This window comes from Callorhinchus milii, unplaced genomic scaffold (genome assembly GCF_018977255.1).
Source record: "Callorhinchus milii isolate IMCB2004 unplaced genomic scaffold, IMCB_Cmil_1.0 Scaffold4, whole genome shotgun sequence".
Lineage (NCBI taxonomy): Eukaryota > Metazoa > Chordata > Chondrichthyes > Chimaeriformes > Callorhinchidae > Callorhinchus > Callorhinchus milii.
Window position 1 is genome coordinate 20,560,976 of NW_024704745.1, and position 26,837 is coordinate 20,587,812.

Here is a 26,837-nt window from a genome sequence, read left to right on the forward strand (position 1 = left end):
GTTTGATGTGCAACTAACAACAACAACTTGCACTTATATAGCACCTTCCACGCAGGGTAGGTTCTCAGTGCGCTTAACAGTGACTAATAATAATAACTAATCCACACAAACCAGAAATATCTTGGATTTGATCCCTGGTCTGGCCTGAGTTAGCTCATTGCTTATCTTCAGTAGCAACTGGCCTCACCTCTCCTAGGCTATGCAAATCAACCAGACTTCCTGTTTCTGCTATACAGTGGCTGGGGAGTGTGCATATGTGAATCTGTAGTTCAGCTATAAAGCTCCCCACCATCAAACAGTCTGTTGATGCTCACACAGGAAGAATTGTTATTTGAGTGTTGGGTCAGTCAAAAACTATGGAAAAATGTCACAAGATGTGCCAGTACCTTCAGGATAGTTTGGAGAGAAATAAAATCCAGAGAATATGTTTGATTAATTTGGAGGCGACTGCGGGATAAACAGAAGACTGTGTATCATCATCAAAGTGAGTTAATATGAGGTGTCATTTTGTGAGTCTTTAAAGCTGAAAATAATTACTGCACTTTTTCATGAAGATGGTCCATCGGCAGATCTGGCTTGACCACATCAAAACTTATCGCTCCGCCCATCCTCTGTAAAATCTTCCTTTTACTCCAAGACAATCTTGGAGGCTAAGGACAATCCCAGGCTCCTCTTCTCTACCACTAACTGCCTCCTCCGTCCACCTTCCTGCACCTCGCTCATCCTCTCCTCCAATTCCAATTGCGAGGACTGGCTCGAATCCAAAATCGAGGAGATTTATTCGGCTACCTCTCCCCTGTCCACCGCTATCCCCTCTAGCCCACTCACCTTCACGTGAGGCATCTTTCAGGGCTCTGTCCTTGGCACTTGCCTTTTCAATATATATGTGCTCCCCCTTGGTGGCATCATCCACGGACATGGGGTCAACTTCTACATGTATGGGGATGACACCCAACTCTACCTCTCTGCCTCCACCCTTGAATCCAGGACCACTGCTGTCCTCACTGAATGTCTGTCAGGCATCAAGTCCTGGATGAGAGCTAACTTTCTACAGTTGAACGTCAACAAAACTCTCCTGATTAACTCGCGCCAGCACCTCAGGCACTGGCACTTGTGTGAGAATACCAAACTGCCTGCTCTCTGAGCAACAGGGTCAGTAAGGTTTGATGTTGTTAGCTTTGCAAATGTCTTGTAAACATTTAGTTTATTTTGCAAACAAGGGGGTCTAATTTATGTAACTCTGTATAAGCCTTGTGCAGCTTTCACATTATGGATCTGGAAGGCCCAAAAGCAGAGGTGTTGATACTTGAGCTAAGTGCAGCTGTTGATTTTACATTTTCACACAGCTAGGCTTCCAGTTTTTCATTATTTGCAGGTATGATATCAACTATGTAAATGGTGCTACGATATCCTTTTCATGATCACCTGATAGAAAAATAATCGTGGTGGAGACTGGGAGATGTGTCTGAATATTGTGTGACATTTTTTTCTGTGCGTTCTTTGCAGTTCTACTTTTGTTATTAACAAAAGACTTTGATCTGCAAATTGACATATTTATTTTAAATCCTACATGTGTAGCAAGGCTATTATATTAATCATGCCTTTTATAACACAAAGTATCATTACAAATTTGGCTGTAACAATTTAAAATTGGAACTTTTCACTGACAAGAACCCATAACTAAAAAATGAGAAATTTCCTGGCACTAAATTTCACTGCAACCTTTCAACAATGAATCTCCAGTTTTCTCCTCATTGAAAGCAGCTTCATTGAACGAAAAGGCTTGACACCAGAGCCAACCAATTTGATGAGGTTTTGCACTTGTGTGGTTATGAATGATATTATACTTTGGGCACAAGCCTGGCCTTTCAAACAATGTTGCCTCATTATATTGTAAACTGTATGTTTACACTAAGTTATCACTTTGTCAAGAGCAAGATTTTTCAAACTCTTTTGTGAATTTTGTGCTTCAACCCCAATCTGAGAAGGACAATCCCTACAGTGTGATAATGTAATTTGCTTCTCTCGCATTAGTGTGATATTTTTGCCTCTCCCCCCAAACCCCCACAAGTTTTGTACTGTGAGTCCACATCTATTGCAAATTGGTTGAAGCTGGAAAAAATGTATTTCCCTGAATTTCATATGCTCATTCATCATCTATTTCTTAGACAAAATTCAAACCCATCTAAATACTTCCTGTTCAATACGAACAAATTCAGTTGTTTTTAGAACGCTTAAACCAAATTAGTAATCACATTTTGTTGTGATAGTTCATATAATAATTCAACAAGTTTGAGTAAAATGAGGAATACTTTCTTACACTGATAGTTTTAGCTACCTATTAATGAAGTATGATGCTCAGTATCTAGTGTTGTGCCACAAATTGTAAGGTAGCATGCTGGCAGGCCAAAGATGCAGCAACAGACGGAAGAGACTTCCTAGTTTGCTCCATTTCTGCGCTTAAAAGTATTTTGAATGATTTGGAAATAAAGCAATTTGGGTCAACCAAGGTCAAGTCCATGAGAAATACCAAAATAGGAACAGTTATCAGAGGAGTGATCTTACACTTAACTATTGATATTTTTATGGTGAGAAATATGGTATTGGTCAAGGACAGTAAACCAGACTGTCAATGTATAAGAAATGATAAGGATTAATTGATTATGTAGAGTTCCTCAGGGCATGGCATAGAATGATGATAAGTGATATCACAGAAAGCCCATTTAGACTGGTTCCTTTGATGTTCATAGAATTCTACGACCAGACTTACTGGGCTGTATGACTGAAGTCAATAAAAAAATCTTAATTTGTTGACTAGAGTGGTTCTAGTTGAGAAAAATGTAATTTGCACTTGCCAAACTTAATTACTCATGAGGTAGCATTTTGACTATAATTTTAGTTGATGGTGAATTTACTAACCAATGTCAACTAATCTTAAATTAGCATTGACATTAAATTGACATCAACTGTATTCATTGGATAAGTAGTATTTTGTATTCCATTTAATCTTATCAAAATTGATTAAAAAAAGGTGGAATATAAAATGCATGTTTATATCGTATTTATACATCCTCATGAAGTGAAAGGCACTATACAAATGTAATTTGTTGTTGCTGTATCATTTTGTAATTAAATTATGTGCATTCTGCTAAAATTGGTAAATATACTAACAATGTGGAGTGTAACACTCATAGAGCCCAGAAAGCCAGTCCTTTTATTCCCATAGATTAATATAGAGCTACTACTCACTTTCTCTGTATCGGATGCTCACTTTCTTTGTAATCAGTCTGTTCAGTCATATTCATTGATTGAGACAATGGCTGATTTCAACTGAGAACAATTTGGCATTTCTAGTATTCCTGAGAGGAAGGATTTTATAAAAGGCATTTCTCATGAGGTACTATTTAGAAATGGGAGGTACTGCATATTGAAACAGGCTCCTAATGTGGAAATTATCGATTGATTGCAGGTAAAATCGCAAATACTTAAACGCTCATAGTTAATATTTGTTCTGAAGCAGATAGAGAGCTAAATGTTTTAGGATAAAGTAATCTAAGTACTGATTTATGCAATTTTAATTACTATATTTTAATTCACAGTGGTGACAGCACAACCTGCTGAGCCACTGCACCCCCTAATCACTTTTCTACTGCCTAAACAATGTATTTCAACCTAAACAATTTCTAATTATCCAAATTGTTGCTTTTTCTCCCTTTATAAAACTATTTTAAGTCTCGTCTTGCCTGCCAAATATTAAACAAGCTTCGAAAATGCTGTTTAGCTGCCAAAAATGGCCAGTCAGTATAATTGTGGTTGGAGGTGGTCCAGTTTATAAATATTAAGGAGGTTGGTGCAAATAAATGATCTACAATAGAACTTTTAAACATATTTTGTCATACAATAATTTGTATTGTCTCTTGATGTACAGCATCTGTATTACAGCAACACAGCTGTGCATTTCAACGTTGTTGCTGTAGCGTTCAAGTATTTGATTGAAACTTCCCTGTGTAACATTTGCGTTAATTTGCAGTTAAACAAATGAAGAAAATAATAGACCACATGATGCATCTTTGCAACTATGCATGATAAATTGATTTATTTTAATCATCTTGCCTTACATGTCTTGGAACTTGGAAGGGTAGAACTATACAAGCACTAAAACAACAGCAATGTAATGACTCAATCTTATCGCGACTCCCAGTGCATTGCATCATAAAATTGAAGATGTGCCTGTGATCTTCTCACAAGATCTGGTTTCAATCATAGCCATGATAATGGGTATCTCAGTAGTGGCTGACATCACCAAAGGCAATGTGCCTCACTCTCATCTAAATGCAATGAAAGAGGAACAATATTGGTACCCACTTAAAAAAAATTCAAACCAATATGAAGAATTAACTGCCATCCTTTGAAGTTGTCTTCATACATTTCTTTCTGACTTAATTTGTTTTAAAAGCACACCCTGAATACAGTACCTAATTTATGAAATTAGCCTGGAGGAAGATCTGAACCTCGTGCTACGTGTGGAAACTGAATTAACTTGCACATAGTTGCAGTCACAAGTTTACGAAGCCCCCTGAGCTAATTATTGTATCAATTGAACGTCTAACTCTCATAGTTTTGTGCACGATAATTCCTTACATGTCATTTCTACTGATTATTATTAGGAAAATTGTAGCAATAGTATCTTCCCTGTATAGAATACAGATGTTATGACCCATATTAATTGTTCTGCACAAATTGACTGCCATGTTTGCCTACAAAGTACAGTCATTGCACTTTGCAGTAAATCCTGTGAAGGGCTTTGAGACTTCCGACATGAAATACTCTTATCAAATGCAAGGATTATTATTATTAATCTTGTTCCCCACTATGTAAAAACTTAACCGTCTAAACACCTCAGAGAATTAACTCTCTGAATGTCTGCTGAGTGTTCTCATCTCGTTGCTGAAATACAATAGGGGCTGTTGATAAGTACACTCACTTGGCAGCCCTCATCCTGTTTTTTGGAGGTCAATGGGGATCAAACATTAGCCTGTTTGTAACCATGCCAAGCTTTGAAGTTTAGGGCTTTAGATTGGCTACCCAAAACTTTTAAAAGTTAGTTTTCAGCCATTCACATGGCTCCTATGAAATTGAATGAGTGTGTAGGCAAATTCAGTAGCCCAATTGCTTATAGAAATGTCCTACAAACAGCCATGAAGTGAATGACCAATTTTATTTGGGGAATTTTTGGCCTGGGCACTGGGATACATTATTTTCTATTTTCAAATGCTATATTTAATGACAATCTGAACAGGCAGCCAGGACCTCAGTTTAACATCTCACCTGAAGGATGGCACCTCCAACAATACAGCACACGCTCTACGCTCTGTTGGAGTGTTAGCCTAGACCATGTGAGTTCAAGTCCTGAAGTGGGGTTTGAACTCACAACCTTCTGACTCAGCATTTTCTGAAAGCATTTTCAATTGAGCAATCATAATGGACTTGGTCTTGAGCCAGGTGGAAGCCTAAAGAAGAGCTCAGGAGCAAACAAAATGCCAAGAATGTGCATAGATTCTATGAGCTGGGGTGACCAGCTAGGGGATTGATACAATCAGATCAAGAGATGCTGGTGAGAACCAAGCAGGATGGCTTTGGTTTTGTCAACTTTCAGTTGAAGGAAGGTGACACTCATTCAGGGCTGATGTCTGTCAGACAAGACAGCAGTGATCCGAGAGTCAAGGATAGCGACATAGAGGTACAGTTGGGTGACATCTGCACACAAGTGAAAATGCCTGCAGATGATGCCACCAAAGCAGAAAATAGTAAGAATCCTTGGGTTTGTGTGTATTAGAAAGAATACTGACTTTTGGAGTGTGGCCCAAGACATTTAAACATCAGGAAATTGAGATGATGTTTTTAAAATTAATTGAATTTTACTCTTGGAAGCAAAGGGTGTATTCTAATTAACTTAATTTTTATCATGTAAAATTGAAAAGAAGCTAAATAAAATCAGAGAAGACTTCAGAGGACAGGATAAATATAACCATCTGTCAACAAATTGTTGCTTCATGTTAATGAAACTCAGTTTTAACTTCATGATCATAAAAAGCAGTCTTGAATACATGTTATGTAATGTTTATCAAATCTGGTTCCATAATCTAATTTGAAATTAACTTGAGGTTAATGCTGATAAGGGGTGTAGCCCCATTTTCTCACAAGTGATAGTGATTGTTTCCATTTTTCATACCAGCATGACAGAAAGTGAGTTTTTTTTTAATCTTAGAACAATGATCTATCTATCTTTGTCTCTGCGTGACTCAGAAACACCACTGAGTATTGATGACTAACTATCATTGTTCCAGATTGTCTTCAGCTCTTGGGTTGTCTCGAGTTCCAGTAACATTGAATTCAGGAAATTGATTTGTCATGGTGTTCCCCTTTTTGACTTCTCCTATTTTCTTTTTCTCTTCCCCTCAGTGACTTTACTTGCAGATTAATCTGTTGAATTTGACCATGATTTGGAAAGAAAATAAGAATCGGAACAAGCAATCAATACAGAAACAGATAGTATTTTTTAGGACTGAGGATCCAATTTTGCCTCACATGTTTGCAAACACAAAAATAGATGTAAAGTTGAGTGCATATGGCTCTGATTTGAGTTTGCTGGCCATCTGTCTATTTTCCCTCTGGGCACTTGGCCCATGATTTATCCTTGAGTAAGTAAGTGGGTGTGGGGAGGTTGAGTGCTTTTTCTCGGAAAAAAAGGAGGAAAAAAAGATGTTATCTGTGGATCATGCTGATGAATCCTCTGGTGGCTACTACTACAGTGGCATTTGCAGAGGCCTGAGAACAATTATGTCCTCATATCCAAGGATAGTATGTTACTGAAAGAAAGCAATGGATTTTGATATAGCATCTTATCACATCGTGAGAGCATCTCAAACACTTCACAGGATTTTTACTGTGAAGTCTAGTGACTCTATTTTGTAGGTCCATGGTGCAAGAGGAAAACACTTTAAAATCTAACACCTCAGTGGTGATTGAATATCCACTAAGATTAAAGATAATATACTGTGATTTTTTTAACCAGAAAATATTAATTTGAACAACTGTCCTTTCAATCAAATAGTGATGAATTTCCTGATATTTTGTCTGTTCAAAGCAACATGTATTTTAAAAAATCTGTCTATGTATTAGCCTTAACTTTACCCTTCCTTCTGTAAAGATACAAAACCCTTATTTCCAGTAATATTTAAGTCTTCTATTTTTTCACTGGCAAGCAAGAAACTTGATGTCAAAGGATCTTTTTGTGATACAGTGACAATGGTCACAGAGAGCTATAAAAGGTTACTTTGCTTCTTTCCAGAAAGTTTCATGCGATTGCAATACTAACCTATCTAAATTTAGTACATATTTCTGCCCTCATCCAATAATGGCTAACAGCTTATGCTTAATGGCCTCATCTAATAGCAAACTGTGTCACAGTTTTACCAAAATAACACAAATAAAAAATTCCAGCTCTGAGTTCACTTTGCTGGACTATTATTTCCACCATTTCATCTTGCATGTTCATTAACCCCTTCAGCATAGAATTTACAATTGGTCAACTGAGTACTGTAGCTGAGTGGTTAGAGCACTCGCCTTCAAACGAGATGACCTGGGTTTGTTTCTCGGTCAGCGTGAAATGTTGGGCAAGTTTCCTTACTCCACATGCCTCTGTTTGACGTAAGTAAGAACCCGTTTTTTTCTAATTGGCAGATTATTTTTCCGAGGGTAATAATCCCTTAAAAAAAAATTGGTCACTCAATCCACGACTGTTTGTGGGACACTGCTGTATGCAATTGGTTACCGCATTTCACCCATACAATATATAGTGAATTCACTTTACAGTATATTCTGTGAAGCGCTTTAAGACGTCTTGAAGACGCAATAACGCTCTATATCAATTGCAAGCAAATAAGATCAAATTATTATTCATCCAAACCAGACTGAGGATTTTACATATGTATGACGCTTAGACATGAAAACCTCTGTGTTGGAATGGAATGTGCACTCTTGCCCTAGAGGAACACACCCTGCTTACCTAATGCTGGAAAGTATTGGATGTAAGTTGGTGAGCACAAAGGCTTGGATACCCAAGAGTGTAATTTGGGTTACTGCTGGAGTTTAACCAACTAAAAATGCATGTCTTCCCATTGAGAGCACTGTCAGCCAAGCTTCTTGCTACTTGTCCAGCTTGCACCACCATAACCATTAGGATTTGAGCTTGCAGGGTTAACATGAGCTGAGTGGAGAGAAATCCTGTCCTCATTGAATGTTCATTGCCATCAAGTCCTGCCAACAAGCCAGGCTGGTTGGTCTAGCATCAGCAGTGCCTTGAAGTATTGTGGACCCATCTGGCTAATGAGCAGATTACCAAGTCCGCTACAGAGGACTATATATATAGTTAAAGGACATAAAGCACCAATGATTTTAAACCGATCTAATGACCTTTTAAGCAAATTATTCCTTTTGAATGCCATGCAATGCTCTTTTTTATTTCTCGAACACTGTATTTGGCAAAATGTGTTCCAAAGTACAAAAAACAATGTTATGAATCTTGGCCAAAACATATTTGCATTTGCAAATCTGTTTATTAACTTTGCAGTAATGATACGCTACAAAAGAAGGGGTCTGAGACAGACTTAGTGGTGAATCCAGGCGCTGAGGAATCTTATTTTGTTTAATTAATATAGCACATACAATGTGCACAAAATAATCTTCACAAACTGCTGGCAGCACTTATTTTAAAACCACACTTTAAAAAAAAGATTTAGATAGCTATCTCTGATGATCACTTTTTATTTTCAGTATAATTTAAACAGTGTTTAAATGTTATCCATGGGGAGGAAGTGGTCACATCGTTTGTAGCAATTCATGCAACACTGTTTCCTGCCTGTCAGCAGTGATTTATTTTTGGCACAAGTTTAAGCAAGAACGGTTAAGCAACAAACCATGATTTATGAATATATACATTTATCAGTTTATTGTTACCATTTGTTCCCTTGTTATTAAACTTCAAGGGATGTTACCTTCAAAATGTAATAAAAGTTTAAAAATGGTTAATGGACATCTGATAAGTTAACATTTCTTCTGTAACATTTCTTTGGTTTTCTTTTTATTTCTACTTTACATAAAAGCTGTTTCACGACCAATTTTGGAAGGAGAGTATCTATTTTTTTGGTTGCAATAATGCTACAGATAATAGAACTGAATGGGGCTCTCCATGTAATTTACATGTGGAAATGGATTTCTTGTGTTACCAAGAAGGAACATATGGATAGTAAAAAGTTAAGGAGTAAGGATAAAGACCTGAGGAATGCCACATGTAACTGCGCAAGGTGGTAGGAGAAGCCTTTGGAAAACAAATGAAGATGTTGGGATAGGTAGGAATAAAACCAGGAAAAGACAGAACAGAACCATGGAGATGGAGCAGAGCAGAGATGGTGGAGATAATTTGAGTGGTCAAAGGTGTTGAAGGTGTCAGAGAGGCTGAGGAGAATAAGAAGTAAAAATGAAACTCTAATCATAGATGGAGAGAACATCATTGGTAACATTAAACAGGGCAGTCCCAGTGCTGGGGGTAAGGCAGAAATAAGATTAGAGGGGCTCATGGAGGGAGTGGTGGGAGAGGGGGGAACATATCTGTGAAGCAATGACGTGTACCAGCACCTGAGAAGAAGGGCAGGTTGGGGGTGGGTTAGTAGCTGTAGTTCATTGAGGATTTCTTGACGACAGCAGATTATTTGAAAGACTAGGGTCCTGCCCCGGTGGAGAGGGAGATGTTAATGATGAAGGGGAGCAAGGAGTGGCTAGGCGAGGTGTGTGATGGGATCAAGGTTTTGTGTGGGATGTGAGGGAGGAGGGAGATGAGGGAATGAGAGTGTTAACGGAGTAGAGAGAGGATAATATTCATTAGCTAGCTTTACGCATTCAGTAAATGCAGGCAAATCTTGATGATTGTCCACACGCCTCTGTTTACCTAGCAGTAAGTAGGAACCCAGTTGTTAGTCGATTGGCAGATCGCTTTTCTGGGGGAAATAATTCCTCAAAAATAATTATAATAATTTGGTCACTCAATCCACGACAATTTGTGGAACACTGCCGTGCGCAATTGGCTGCCGCGTTTTGCACACAAAATACAGTCAATACACTTTACAGTACATTCTGTGATGCGCTTTGAGACGTCTTGAAGACGTGATGAGGCTCTATATCAAACGCAAGGATTTTTATTATTATTATTGTCGGTGAGTTACAAGACAGAAATTTAGCCAGGTGGTTCAAATGATACCCGTGAGAGCAGAGTTCAAATCATTTTTCAATGTGAGTAATCTGCAGTTATTTTTGCCTCTGACGTTTATCATTGTTTAGTGGGCGTGCAAAAGGGCAGTGGAAACAGTAAATAGAGGCACCAAAATGAAGTTTAAAAATATGCTGCATTGTGTGGTGCTTTATAATGTCACATTCAACTTCACTATATGGCATTGCAAACTGTTTTTCCAGAACCAGATTGCAAAGAAATAAATTATGTATCGTGGTATGAGCAAGCCTTCATTCAAAGTGACAGAAATCTGCTTCTCTATTCAAAGCATTAACAGTGTGACAAATTGCTTTTTCACTTATTGTTAATAGTGGAAAATTTCACACCTACTTAATGATTGTAAAGCAGAATGTGTACATAAGATGGGGATATTTTAGGTGAATGTCCTAGATTGTAGAGTTGCCCTCTTGATTGATATATTGTCAAGAATATGAACCACAGGGACTAACATGGTTTATTGCTCTCCTCAAAATAAATGTTGTTCTTTATAAATGAAATGTTGGATTCTGTTCTCCTAATGTATCCGAATTGTAACTGATAATGGATTACTTTTTTGTCAGCCTGGCTCAGTTTGTAGCACCTTTACCTCCAAGTCAGGAGGTAGTGGATTCAATCCCCATGTTTGTTGCCACATGCAACTGTGGCAGCTGATTTGATTTTGAGTTCTTAGTGTAGGCTGAGGGTCTGCTGCATTGTCGGGAGTGCTGGTCTTTTGATAAGAAGTTAGATGAGGTCCTGTACACCTTTTAAGGTGGATGTTAAAGATCCCATAGCAATATTCAAAAAGCAGAGGGAGTTTCTCCTGGTGTCCTGGCCAACAATGCCCAGGTAAAATTAATCTTTCACTTTATGGCTGTTTATGGGACATTGCTGGACGTAATTTGGTTACTGTGCTCTTCTACAAATACGCAGTTTCTACATTTTACAGCAATAATAATAATCCTTGCATTTGATATAGTGCTTTTCATGTCTCAAATAGCTTCACTTTTGCAGGCAACTGTGACAGCTGATCTGTGCACAGCAATATGCCACAAACAGCCATGAAGTGAATGTTTAATTGTATTTGTTTTATTTGGGATCGTTGGCAGGATACCCAGAGAAACTCTTCAAATAATGCCATGGGATCTTTGACTTCCACCTGAGAAGCCGGACAGGACATTGTTTCATCTGAAGGAAGGTGCCTCTAACAGTGCAGAACGTGTTCAACACAGGACTGGAGTGTCAGCCTAGCCTTGATGAAGTGCCAACAAGAGTCTTAAACCCATAGCCTTCTGACTCGGAGGCAAGCGTTCTTCCAAATGAACCAGACTGACACTTGTGAACCACTTTGAGATGTCCCCCCAATGTGAAATATCAAGTACAAGGATTATTATTAAAATGCAGTTCAGGATACTGGAGTTTATTCATTCATACTTTACAGTCGATGTGAAATCAAATTCCAGCAGCAGCAAGTAATGACTATCCACGTGAAACTTGTTCTAAACATATCATCAACCTAATGAGTTGTGAAGCACAGTGTGACCTTTTCAGTGTGATTTAATGAACAACATTATACAAAGTCTGGAAAATGTCTTCTTGGCAATGGCAAGAGATCGTAGTGTATTTTTTGCGAGGTTTCTCCTCCTTCATGCACCCATCTTGAAATGTGCTCCTTTTAGCTGGGAGATGGTTACCCATGTGCCAGCAGACTTATGGTACCCTGCTCAAGTGGCTATTCTTCAAATGTGAGCCCAGATAGTGATTGTTGGCAGGTAATTGAAAGGTGAAAGGCATCGCTGCAGAGACTATTCATACCTGTGTCCCACCTTGACGCCGATTTGATCCTCAGCTCTCCTTTGTCCCTTAAATTTGGCTTCTAACCAAGACTGCTTTCCTCCACCCCTGCCAAGTGCCTGACTCTGCCCCTATCTCCCACAAAATGGTTTGCCAGTGCGCATCAGTAGATTAAATCATTTAGAAATATCTGAGACGTAGCAGAGAAATGTGAGATTTAAAGATGCTAGTGGTGCCAAATCAGATTGAAACAGTCAGCAACTGCAATATATGACATTGGACAAATATGAAGTAAAGTACCTAAGCCACTGTCCCCAGTCTCTTATCAGAATACATCTTTGGGATAAAAAATAATCTTTATATGGCTCATTACTTAGAGTAATTCATTGCTGGCACCTGTTGCAGTCACTGCAAAAAATTTTTTGATCAATGTGCCTGTCAAATAAATAACTTCAATAATACGGGTATTGATTTTTCGACTATCCAACTATTAAGAACTCTATTGCTCCTCCATACAAACAATTCTTCTACAGTTCATTGAAATTTATATGCACTCCCATGAACATTAGAAGAAGCGAGTGGGCTTAGGGAAAGTCAAGCCAAAATGAATTCAGGCTAACTCTGGTTCTGGATTAGCTCAAGAGCAGCACAAATAGACCAGATAGAGCGAAGACAAAAGTTATATAAACTTAGTAATTGCAATGCTAACATTTGTATGCTGCATGTTTGTAATGCACCCCTATAAGCACAAGTCTAGTGTATGGATAAGAGTATTCCAGGATAGAGAATAACCAAGAACACTTCCCTGAAAATTAAAATTATTTTTGTGTTGGTGTTGTGACTGCCGCAAATTGTGGCATAATTCTTTTCAGAAGCTTTCCCAACTTTGGAGTCCGGTAGCTTAGTGGTTAGAGCACTCACCTCGCAAGCAAGAGACCTGGATTCGATTCCTGGCAGGGCGAAATGTTGGGCAAGTTTCCTTACTCCACAAGCTTCTGTTTACCTAGCAGTAAGTAGGAACCTGATTGTTAGTTGATTGGCGGATTGCTTTTCTGGGGGTAATAATTCCTTCAAAAAAAATAATAATAAATTGATCACTCAATCCACGATTGGTTGTGGGACACTGCTGTGTGCAATTTGCTGCCACATTTCACCCACAAAATATTCAATGAATTAACTTTATCGTATATTCTGTGAAGCGCTTTGAAACGTCTTGAAGACTTGATAAGGTGCTATATCAAATGCAAGGATTATTATTATTATTATCCTATCTTCATTTGCAAAAACTATTTTTTTTAAATTCTCACTCGTCTGTGGCAGGTATGACTGACTACCGAGGAATACCTTGAGAATGTAAGGACTGCTGTATTTTGTAAGGAAAGGAAAATGTCTCCGTATTTATTCATATGGTGACATAAGAGAAACTTGCATTCTGATTCAGTAAACCCTCAAACAAGTTGAATTATGAAGCATGTACATTTATTCCAGGGAAATGTGTATGTTATCCAAAATTGCGCATTCTGTGTGTGTGTGGTTTGCAGGATATACTATGTGATTTATGGAACAAGTCAAAGTGACACCTGCTCCTGCATGATTGGGGTACACAATTCACGTTTAACTGGAAAGGAACTAAAAAGTATTTGGGTCTTATGTGAACACAAACATCGAGACTTTATTTGTAAAATAGTATTTCAAAAGCGAGGAAAAATATTCAGAGTCAGTGGAGAAAAATTAACAGAGGAAAGGAGAGCCAGAGGAGAGTAAGAAGGACAAAGACATAAGCAGTTTTCTGGTCCGCAGAGGCAATGATTGACTTAGCCTTAATGCTTTGAAAGTGTTTTTCCTATTACCATGTTTCCTGCTCTTGATTTCTATCCATTAATCCCTTCAGGAAAGTGTGGGCATTGGGAAAGGACAGCATCTATCTTGGCTGTGGTAACTCCTTCCCTATTGTTGGAAAACACTTTTTGGGTTCACGCTTATAGAATGTAGTTGTTTGGGTAATGTACCAGAAGCAGCAAGTGCTTTTGAAACTATAATTGCAGCCTGAATCAGTGCCCACACATATAATATATATATTATAAAAATTGCATTTATATTTAGCTTTCTCTTTATTAACACTTAATGTTTATGAATGTTTTAGAATAATTTGCATTGTTCTTAATGTATTGATACCTACCATGTCTGGATCTGTATGATGCATGAAGTGACTGAAAACCTGCTTTCGAAAATATGTGAATAAATTACAAATGGACAGCAAAGAATGTGAACTAATAATGCATTATTTCTATATATGTTTTTTCATAAATGCAGAGTTTGTGCCACAAGCATTTGCTATGCCACTGTCCCAGGTGATTGCCAATGATCGAGCTCAGAAACAAAAGCAGGACGCTTTAAAAGAAGAGCAGAAAGAGAATTCAGATCTGGTGATGTCTATCTTGCCATTTGGGAATAAAAGGCAGAACAAAGAACTCTCAAGCAGTAACTCATCTCTCAGCTCAACCTCAGAAACTACAAATGATCCAACGTCACCTAATACCCCGGAGGCAGCTCCACGTGTGAGAAGACGGGTAATATATTGAACTCATTTCACAGTATTGTTAAAGTCTGTCCTCGTTGAGAAAGAAAACACATGGTCTCTCCCACCAATATGTACATTTGTGTTTTATTTTGGCATTTTATTTCAGGCACCATAAATTGGCTACTTCCTGCTGCTGAAAAATGCAAATTGTAGTGTAGGCCTATTTGAACTTTAACTGACAATTTTCACATTATTCAGGATTAGTAATATTATTAAACATGACTAAAGAGTCAGTCTTTCTACTATCATTGAACAGGTTTGATGGGCTGAATGCCTGCCCAGCCCTTCCTGTTTTCCTATGTCCAATTGTTAAATGACAAGTTGATGATATTAAACTCAAAGTCTCAATTTTTGGTGTGACGTGAGCACAAAATGCCAAAATTTGGATAGCGTCCCGGAGCGCTTGACAATGGCAGGGTCTGACAACTAGCCAGGGAGAGAGGGAGTGGGGAGGTGACCGAAAGCACGATCAAAAAGGAAGGTCTTTAGGTGGATTTGAAGGTTGGGAGGGGGCAAAGCGGAGGGATTGAGGGAGAGAGTTCTAGAGTTTTGGGCCACAGTGGCTGAAGGCATGACCACCGATGGTGGTATCGGAGGGGACAAGGTACAAACAGGAGGCTGGAGCCAGCCGATCGGAGGCAGGGGTGGTAGAGTAGGGGGTAAGCAGGTCGGATAGGTCGGGAGGTATGAGGGAATGAAGCGATTTGAAAACGACTGAGAGGATCTTGAAATCGATCTGTTCGGTAATTGGGAGCCTGGCAAGGGCTGGTGTGATGGGGGTACGGAGTTTTGTGCGGGGGAGTATCTGGGCGGCGGAGTTTTGAATTAATTGTATTTTGTGTATGGTGGAGCTGGGGAGACCAGCAAGGAGGGCATTGGAATAGTCCAACTGGGAGCGACGAAGGCATGGACGAGGGTTTTGGCTGCATTGGTTGTGAGTTACGGACGGAGGTCGGCAATGTGGCGGAGTGAGCAATGTAAGCTCATTTTCCTATCCTTATGTTGATGTACTGCCAAAAGCAAAGTGGTTTCACTGCCTGCAGTACAACAGCTGCATGAGTGTAATCAGGAAACACTGAGATGAAGTTTGGACAAATTCTGCTTTCCCAAAATGGTGAATGTTCTTAAAGGGGAATGGCTCACAATCGGAGGCGAGCCATTCCCCTTTAATTCCACAATACTTTTTTTGTAAATACAGATTAATATTTTTTCTTTTTAAAAAAAACTAACTTGTATTTACAAAGACTATACTGATACTTTATTAAATGAATTGAGGATAATTGCAAATCCTTTTAAAGAAGATGGATTTCTGCAACACTTACTCCATCGCCCTGTCAGACTCTGTAACACTTCCTTTGTTGACATCCTCAATGCTCACTGTATAAATAAAATACTTAAAATTCCTCGGGTCCATATCCCTAACTGTCCAGCATCTTGGGACGTTCTTCCAATGTGGAAGGTGCTTTACAAATGTATATGTTGTTGTTATTTTCTGTTCAAACTTTAGGGAGACACAGTAATAAGGCTAAACTGTAATTAGCACAAAGGTCAAGAATATTTGATAATCCTTTCTAACTGAATGGCTGTGGGATATTGCTGTGCACAATTTGGCTGTCATGGTCATTTACAAATAGATAGTCACTATACTTTAGAGGAGTTACCTGTGAAGTGCTTTGAGATGGTTCGACTTTATAGGAATGATGCTAAATGCAAGGATTGTTATTATTTTTGAGTGCTAATGGCAACTTTCAAGCAACACATTGGAGAGTAAAAGGATATACCTCTCTTAGGGATGAAAACCTACATCCAAGAGGAAGGAGCGTACAATTAGAGAAGACCTTTCCATCTTTTTTTAAAAAAGTTGTAAAAAGTTACCAAACATTCTTGCCTTTTATGCCACTTAATTTCCAAACAATTATATTCTGTAAAGTTCTTTGAGACATTTATTTTTAAATGAAAAGTGCTATTAATAATACTGTAGTAATAATCCTTGCATTTGATGTAGTGGTTTATCATATTGTCAAGACATCTCAAAGCGCTTCACAGTATTCTGTAAAGTGTAATGACTTTTGGTGTATTTTAGTGTGTTTTGTGGGAAAACGCAGCATCCAACTTGCACTCAGCAATGTCCCACAAGCAGCCTAGAGTAAGTGACCAGTTTTAACTGGGAGAATGTTGGCTATGACAAAATACAGGTTTTTTTTAAATTTCTGTCCACAGTATCTTGTATTTATCTGCATTGAATTTTATTTCCCAATTAGTAACACATGTCTAAGTCCTGTCAAATTTTGTTTAGGATCTTTGCTGCCTATGATTATTTCACAGACTTCTTTCCAACCTCAGTTTTAGCTTGGCACTACCTGGCAGTGGATCTGCAAATTCAGATCAGTTTTCTTTACTTGGAGATCCCAGTGCACAATTCTGACACCATCCTCTGCTTCACCCTGAACTCCCGCCATCAGGAAGTAAAGGAAGAGTTCAGTAATCCAATCACAAAATTCATTGCCTGTCTACTTCTATTAACACTTCAAAGTTGCTACAAATTATAATACTAGGAATAAATGCTATGGTACAAGACATTGTTGCTCGAACTCTATTGTATTAAATTTCCAGTCCACCTAGAGAGGACTTTCTAGTCTCTTTTCTGTTCTGTGTTTTGTGTGATAGGAAAGTACAGAACTGTACGAGGAACTTACGAGTTGATATCTACACTGCCTAGTCTCAAGCAGTCAGATAAACAATTTGACATTTACAATGCTGTGAATAAGAGTGTGCACTAAAAAAAAGATGCACTTAACACAAAATTACCCGTATTATTTATTATATATTTAACTAAAATAGAGTTCCACAGAAATTATTTGGGATAATATTTTTGGCTCCAGGTTCCCTTGCCCCCCTCAGCCCTCCAGGACATAATTTGATTCTTTCTCTCAACTAGGCTGAGCAGAATGAAAGATGAGGACATTAACATCTTTGTCACTAGTTCCGATGCAAATGCATTTGATATAGTGCCTTATCATGTCGTTGAGACATCTCAAAGTGCCTCACAGGATACACTGTAAAGTGTATAGGACTGTGTATTTTGGGGCAAAGGCGGCAGCCAATTGCACATAGTAGTGTCCCACGAATTGCCATGGAGTCAGTGACCAATTTCCAGATTTGTTGGCCAAGACACCAGGAGAATCTCACTTTTCTTCGAATAGTGGCGTGAGATCTTTAACATCCACCTGAACAGGCAGACTGTTGGTTTAACGTCTCATTGCCCTGTATAAAATGCCCTGGAACTTGGTTGAAAAGGTTGGGGAAGGAACTTGAGCTAAAGAGTTGTGTGTATATAATATATGTGTATACAGTATGTACATGAGATTATATCAGATATTCTGTGGGGTTTCTATGGCAGTTTATTGCATTTGTGAAACTCTGAGCTAATCCCTAAAGATTGAGAGTTGAAGGTCACTGAGCTAGATTTGTTGCACCATATGTGCTAAACTATTTAACCCTTCCCCTTTCTCTGACTTCATTATTGTTTGAATTTTTCTCCAGGGAGGAATGTCCGTGGATTCCATCACTGACCTGGATGATGATCAGTCTCGATTACTGGAAGCTTTGCAGCTTTCTCTCCCAGCGGAAGTGCCGAACAAGAAGGAAAAGCAAAGGGACAAAAAACTAAGCCTAAATCCTATTTATCGTCAGGTTCCTAGGCTAGTGGACAGCTGCTGTCAGCATCTAGAAAAATATGGTAAATATTATTCTAGTAACCCAAATCTTTAATCATTTCTGACAGGATGATGGATAGGTTATATTTTTGCACCATTGAGGTAAACTTAAAGATGTCTGGAAATTTAAAAAATCCCCTTTATAGATTTATTTTTTAGAAATTAAAAGCAAATATTAATGTAAATGTTTACAAAACAAAAATGAGATGAAGGCTACCAAGAAAGTGTTCAGAAATTGTGTCAAGATTGTGCAGTTTCAGTTGCTCTCATATACTTGACCGATATACATATACTTAACCGATAAGTAATGACCGATCTTGGTTTAAAAAAAACACAGAAATTTCAGTTTCACAAGTTAGCTGACTAAATATTTGACTCGAGATATGGGAATGAAACTATTAATTGGGAACACAAAAAAACGCCTTTTTGTCAGGGATAAAGGAGATGTCATTTGTGGGAGGCAACCATACTGGGATCAATACTAGAGGTTGTAAGTTTTGCTAAGTAGGTTGGAGTCTCTCTTTTGGTGATTAGAAAGAAACTAAGCAGAACTTTCTCTAAGGATATTAAATACGTACCTAACTATGCACAGTCACACAAAGGCTTAGAGCCTGATGGCTTCTTTGATTTTTATTTCAGTGTTTTAAAAACGATCGTTGGCTTACTGAAAAAAATTAGAAAGGGCCAAAGTTGAAACTAACATAGGAGGTAAAATAAGGTAAATCTGTTGCACTGGCTAGACAATGCAAAGATTAGACTTTCATAGAATCATAGAATATTACAGCACAGAAGGAGGCCCATTTGGCCCACTGTACCTGTACCAACTCTTTGGAAGAACTATCCAAACAGTTCCACTCCCCCACTCTTTCCCCATATTCTATTAAGTTTTTCCTTTTCAAGTACCTATCCAATTCACTTTTGAAAGTTAGCATTTCGCCCACGAATATACAGTCAATTCACTTTACAGTATATTCTGTGAAGCACTCTGAGACATCTAGAAGTCTAGAAGACGTGAAAGTGTGTTATATTAAATGCAAACATTATTGTATTATATTATAATTGAATCTGTTTCCACTATCCTTTCAGGAAGTGCATTCCAGATCGTAACAACTTGCTGCGTAAAAAAAATGTCTCCTCATCTCCCCTCTGGTTCTTTTGTCAATTATTTTAAATCTATGTGTCCCGGTTACCGATCCACCCGCCAGTGGAAACAGTTTCTCCCTATCTACTCTTATCAAAACCTCTCATAATTTTGAACATCTGTATTAAATCTCCCCTTAACCTTCTCTGCTCTTAAGAGGAACAATCCCAGCTTCTCTAATCTTTCCACATAATTAAAGTCCTTTATCCCTGGTACCAAACTATCTTTAAAAGTTTGATAGTTTAGCAGGAAAAGACTGAGGAAGGTAAGACTTGAAATTATGTGAATAAATTATTTGGAGTAAGTAATTTGAAAATAGTGTGCATTTCATTTCCATGAGGATGCAAAGAGGAAAAGCTTGTAGTGTAATTGTGTTTTAGGAGGAGTAATGAAAACTAGATGTAGACACACTGAAGGAAGAGGCTATACCTGTTTATTTCATTTGCAAAAGTCATGAAAAAACTGTCCTCAAAGAGTTGAATGAATGACATCTTTATTCCTCAATAAAGGGCATAAAAGAGATAAATAATTAGACTGAAAGGAATGAAGGTTGTTTGCATTGAGGAAGAAATCAAGATAGCCAAAATATAACTTTGGTATGATGATAAATTCTTTAGAGGTATATTGGTTTTGAAGATGTTCAATGAATTGATAAATTAATTGCCAAAAGTGTTCAAGAGCAAAGTACGAGATGTGTGTAACATAGGCAAGAAGATGACAAGAGGAGCTATTATGTCAAACACGATACTAACAGTCATGGATCAGATTAGAAATGTCAAGGGGTTGCAGAATTCGGTTTTAGTGTCTGATTCAATATTCGCGAATTCTCTTATGAACTAACGCTTTTTTGACAACAGTAACAACAACTTACATTTATATAATGTCCCAGAGCGCTTTATAACATTTATAAAAAGACTCATTAAATATATTATGAGACACAAAGGGCAGCCTTTGCAATAGATTTTATTCATGGTTTGTGTATGCTTTTTTTTGTTCTATATTAATCCTTCTCACTGACAGATGCTTTGCTGGCAGCTCCTGGATATTTTATTTAGGATGCATCTGATCCCTAATGATTGGGTTACTGTATGCGGCATGTGCCTGATCTATGATGATCTAAATCCGGTTTGTGACATTTTTCTGATCTCCAGTGGTCTAGTTCTTGAATATGACTTTGATCATTGGACATCTTCTTAGACTTGGGCTTGGACTTCACATAAGTCTAAATCTTGAGAATCTTTTGAAGCTAAAAATAAAGAAAAACTAAACAGCCTCATGACAAATTAGTTCCAAAATGCATTGACAGGCCCAAAATATCAGGACAAATTTGTTCTGTTTCTAATTATCATAGTAATTAATTATAGAATGGAAGCAGAATATCTGATCTATATATACAATGTTCTTTAATTTTGACATATGTCATCACGAGGCCTTGTTTTATACTGTGCAGTCATTTCCTTATGTTTCTGCAGGTCTTCAAACAGTAGGAATATTTCGAGTTGGAAGCTCAAAGAAAAGAGTACGACAGGTAAGGTTTCTGTTTTTTGATTGGTTACTAAAGCACATTCTCAAAGTAAATCAGGATAGTTCCATCCTTCCAATTCTCCTGCTTTTGGGGTCTGGTTTGAGACACAAAACTATATTTATGAAATGTTTTGGTCTTTTATTTCCACTCTATGAATGCAAGTCAATGGATAATCAAGTAAGATTTCAGATAAAAGAAAACCACTTGTTACAAAATACCATCACCAAATTTGTAGCTAACGGATCTTATTTTCTCATCTAAAGGAGGTTAAGTATTAAGTAACAGTCTGGGAAAGGATAACTTTGGAAGAAAAACATCTTATGTACCGTATTTATCCCAATTCCATCTTTCCTTTGTTTACCATTGCTTGCCACAGATATCTAAAATGCAGTGGGTTACCATCAAATCCCCTTAAAAAAGTACTGTTTGGTTTCTGTTTAATATTGGTAAATTCTGCTGTGTAGATATGAAATGTTCGAGATGCCTCTTTTTTGTCTGTAATTGAAATTGCCAATTTCTAATGGAGTTTCAATGTAGAGGTACCTCTGTATTGGATGTTGCAGGACCCAAAAATGTTAATCTGATGTGAATGAATCGTTTATTGTGATTTATAATATGTGTATCTTCTCACATGAAAACGCTTTAAAGTTTCTCTCTCCCACACTTATAGCATGACTTGGCCTTATTTAAATCATACTGTCATCCTGTTGTCCCAATGATTCCAGTAAAAAGCATTCCTGGTTTCAGCGTCAGTTGTAAACTGCCTTTTATATCAGCAGTTTTACAGCTCAGTGTTTTGTTCTGCCTCGTTGTCAAGAGTTTCAAATTGTCCCCTATTCAGAGCTTCTTAATTCTTGGCATTGGGGCCAATGCATTAGCGCTTAATACTCGACACAGCCCTGTGCTGCGTGTCAGATGACTGTTTGACAAGTGATACTTAAAGAACTTCTATTCCTTAATTGGAATTGTTAGTGTTAATGTTGACACTACCAACAGAAGTGTTTTCTAAAATTTAATTTTAGCTGGAGTAGCATTACTGCTGCACCAATGTTGAGAACGTGGTTGGGTTGAGGAGCCTGCTGCTGGGAATACCCGACTCTCTTCAGGAAGTTATACCATGAGGCTCACTGTTGTGTCTGTTGCTAGCTGACGTAGACACAGGGTTGAAGCCAGATGGATTGGTGCATTGGGAGTATTAATTCCCTAATTAAAACAGAAAACATCATCACTGGGAATGAGGATGCATCAAAATAACACTGAAGAAAGCTGCTGCTTTACAGAGTTGGAATGCTTGTAAATTCTTACATAATAAACTGAGGTATTCTTTGAGAACCACCAGTGTGAGCTTTTATTCCATGGAATGAAAGTATTTCAGATGAAGATATACAGAACATACAGTACATACTTTCAGTACTGAAGTTTTTCTAGGATTTTAGGGTCACAGTGAAGTGCAAATCCCACTTTGAATTAACATTTGCCAATATTTGAATCCATGTTTCTCACATGAATTTTCAGTCAAACTATGAATTTTCAGTTTGAGTGTGACATACTATTTACCTAGTTTGTGTTTATGATTCTGAGAGTCAAAGTAGGACCCGAGGGGGAAGGAAAGGTGACTGAAGGCATGGTCAAGAGGAAGGTTTGAGACTAGCCCTGAAACGTTGAGGGAAAGGGTGAGTCACAGGGACTCCAGGTTGGAGTTCAAGAGAGTGGTGGCAGGTACTTTGAAAGCCTGACCACCAATAGTATGTAGCATAATGCAAAAATGAAAATCAGTAAAAGCTTCATCACCCATTGGCTCTTTGAACCCTTTCTGATTGTTCCATCCACTGAACTTTCATGTCAATAATTGAATCTTATTAAACAGTCATTTGCTGGCTCTATCTATAACAATAACTATGTAATAATAATAATCATTGCATTTGATATAGCGCCTTATCACATCTTCGAGACGTCTCAAAGCGCTTTACAGAATATACTGCAAAGTGAATTGTAAAGTGAAAGAATTATTACTCCCAGAAAAACGATCTGTCAATCGACTAACAATCGGGTTCCTACTTACTGCTTAGGTAAACAAAGGTGTGTGGACTAAGGAAACTTGCCCATCGTTTCACCCTGCCGGGAATCGAATCCAGGTCTTTTGCATGCAAGGCGAGCGCTCTAACTACTGAGCTACAAGACTCCACTCTCAACTAACGCTCAACTTTTTAGTTCTGTGCATGCCTGGTGTGAGGCTGTGGTGTAAGCTCCGTGGAATCTTGTCTCAAATAATGCCCTTTGCAGTTCTCAAGCACATCATGTGGCTGAAATTGATGTTGTACATTGCACTTTTGCTAAACCCCATAAAACATTTTGCTGGTGGACAACAGTTCCCCTTTGATATAGTTTTTTTCCTCTTACAAATGGACTCCGCAGAAGAGCAAAAAACTATATTAAAGGGAAAAAAAATTGTATTTTCAGCTTCTGTCTAAAAAATAATCAGCTCTTCAGGTTCTCTTTATGATGTTGAGTGCACAAATATCCAATAAAGACTGAGGCTTTTAAGAGGATTCAGAAGGGTACACTAATGAAACGTGCGTCACGATAGACCATACTTCGCGATTTCATTTTCAATTACTTTTGGATCACAAGGTTTTGATGTAGAAATCCATTAGTGTTCTTATCATAAGCTTGAGTATGTTCTAAAAACAAGAGCTGCTTGGCTCTCCATTCTGTATACTGAGGAAAAGGTCAGAATTGTTAATCAGAATGCAACAGACTAATTTTTTTATTCAGTGTACACTGGCTCTTGGAGAAAGCTGCCTCTCCCATTGCTTTTAATGTTAACTAATCTTAGACTTTCTGTTTGTTTAACAACTTTCAATAGAGAAGAGAAGATTGAAAATGGAGTACAGGCTCTTAAATTGGTGATGCTTCTCATGCATTAACCATTGATTGTGGAGCTTGATGAAAGTGCAGGAGGTTTAATATTAACATTGATGCTCTGGCTTCTTTAGTTTTGAGACGTTTGCCATTTTCATAGGGTGGATCGCTTTTATTTCTCTTTCCTCCGTTCCCGCTAGAAAATGAAGTGTATCTCATAATAATTAGCATTAGATTTGGTATAACACCTTTCATATCAGGAGGACACCTCACAGTACTTCACAGGATAGACTGTAAAGTGACTGTGGGCGAACCTGGCAGCCAATTTGCACACAGCAATGTCTCACAAACAGTGAAGAAATGAACGACCATTTTATTTGGGGGATTGTTGGCCGTGATACTAGGAGAAACTCCTTTTTCATTTTGAATTGTGAACATGGGTTCTTTAGCATTCACCTGAACAGGCAGACGAGCCCTCGGTTTAACAACAACAACAAAATTACATTTGTCTCTTACCTGAACATCTCCAACAATGCAGCACACCCTGAATACTGCATTGGGGTGTCAGACTAGACTATATAGTTTGATATATGAACTATATTAGTTCCAATTCCCAATGTAGGGCTTGAACTAGCAACTTTCTGACTCAGAGACAAGAATGCTACCAGCTGAGCCAGGCTAATACACACATAAATGCAAACACATCCACATTTACTATTTTTTTATCAACCATGTGTCTATCATTGTGTTGGTCTAAAGCTAGACAGAGTTACATGTCAGAAAGAACTAAGCAAGTTCTGCATCTGAGTTTTTCTGTTCTTGACCTAGCCATGACCTATTTTGGTCCCAGTTGAGTCTTGTTGTTTGAACTGATGAACGTTCTTATGGCAGACGTGGATGTATCCAGTGAAAAAGTATTCAATTTCCCAGCATCTCTCACAACAAGCACACAAATTCCCCTTGATGCACAAATCCAATTATGGACCTTTTTTAAAAAAAAATAAACGATGAAAAGGATAAATAATCAAAACCACATATCTTGTAGATGGAAGTTTAAATTTTGAAAAATTGGCTCTGACCTTTCAGATTTCTTTAAGATCTCTGTGTCTATTAGGAACCAAGATGTTTGTAAACATTGAGTTGATAAACTTCCCTAATTCTACTTATTTGATATTATCATCAACATAACCTGAACAATACATTTGCAATATATACATATAAAGGGGTTCTCCGTGGTTACCTGTGATTGTTAATAGTTAATTGATCAAACGTTGAATTGAGAAATAAACCTGATATTTGCAATCTACTTTGAATGTGTACTTTTTGAATTTGTGATTGAACTATCTGCGTTTTTCATTATCTTGTAGTTGCGAGAGGAGTTTGATCGTGGTGCAGATGTTGTTCTTGATGAGGAGCACAGTGTTCATGACGTGGGAGCCTTATTGAAGGAATTTCTGAGGGATATACCAGATCCTCTGCTCACCAGAGAGCTCTACACACCCTTCATCAGTGTATTGTGTGAGCAGTCAATTTTTGTTCTATACTTTGTTCATTGTTTTTATCTGGTCATTTCACCAATATAAAAAGATTTACTGGGATGATATCAGAGATGAGTGGTTTGATCTATGAGGAATCTAACAAAGAATTGGACTTAGATTTACTAGAACAGAGAAAGATGAGGGGAGACCTAATAGAAGTCCTGAAAATTTTGAAGGGGTTTTGGTAAGAGTAGATAGGGAGAAATTATTTTCATTTGTCGAGTAGTGACTAGAGGGCATTAAATTAAAATAATTTTCAAGCCACAGGGAGATTAGGAGGATTTGGGATATTTGGGATATGGAATATGCAGTGATCAAGACGGGATCCATAGATATACAGGGATATGGAAATAATTATAATAATCCTTGTATTTGATATAACACCTTTCACGTCAGAAGGATGTCTCAAAGTGCTTCACAGAATTTTACTGCAAAATGTAGTGACTGCACTTTGTAGACAAGCACATAAGGTGGATAAATGAGACTGAATGAATTGCTCTTTCAAAGAACCAGCACAGACACGATTGGATGAATGGTCTTGTGTACTGTAGAGTTCTATGGTGCCACGCTACAAAGGAAGCTCTAGTGAATAGGGGCAGGTCTAGAAAGATAATTTCTCTTGCTGTATGGGTTCCATTATGTTAATACTGAAGATTTTAAATACTAAAATTAATTTTGCTTTTTCCTCATTAGTGCTGGAACAGGATGAACAACTCAGCACTTTGCAACTTCTCATTTATCTGCTTCCTTCGTGCAACTGCGACACACTACACAGACTCATGGAATTCCTTGCTAAGGTAGCAAGTCATGCTGATGATACACTTGATAAAGATGGGCAAGAGGTAAGCATTCACACATTTTTAATATCTTAAAATTGTTTACTTATCTCACTTCTTCCTATGGAAGGCAATGACTCTTGCTTTGTATCATTTCACAGGCCCTAGCAATCGTACAATATCTCTTTCCCAAATGGTCACTCATCATCAGTCAGTGTAGACGGCGAGTATTAATAGGCTCTCTGCAGATGGGGGTCACTGTATAGTGATTAGGAGTTAGAACTATGATCTTATTCCCTTCCTAACCCAAATTTAAATTTCATTGTTAACAGTTTCATTGTTCAGGTTATGTTGATGATAATATCAAATAAGTAGAATTAGGGAAGTTTATCAACTCAATGTTTACAAACATCTTGGTTCCTAATAGACACAGAGATCTTAAAGAAATCTGAAAGGTCAGAGCCAATTTTTCAATAGTTATAGTCTTTTACTGTTCAGAAAACAAGGAGGAAGACTGAGTGATTGAGAAACTTGATTCATACTTTGAAAATCTAAGCAACTGCACATAGCTCCACTTATA

The 26,837-nt window shown here is 37.9% G+C and overlaps 1 protein-coding gene across 3 annotated transcripts in view; it reads left to right on the forward strand.

Moving 5' to 3' along the window:
* The window catches only part of LOC103177515 (rho GTPase-activating protein 6), a 301,249-nt gene that overhangs the window by 247,208 nt on the left and 27,204 nt on the right, over positions 1-26,837 (forward strand). For all 3 annotated transcript variants that reach the window (XM_042334731.1, XM_007891714.2, XM_007891715.2), the window contains exons 4-8: positions 14,432-14,688; positions 18,243-18,438; positions 21,029-21,084; positions 25,311-25,461; positions 26,175-26,323. In XM_042334731.1, the coding sequence (XP_042190665.1) occupies positions 14,432-14,688; positions 18,243-18,438; positions 21,029-21,084; positions 25,311-25,461; positions 26,175-26,323 (809 nt within the window). The remainder of the gene's footprint in view (positions 1-14,431; positions 14,689-18,242; positions 18,439-21,028; positions 21,085-25,310; positions 25,462-26,174; positions 26,324-26,837) is intronic.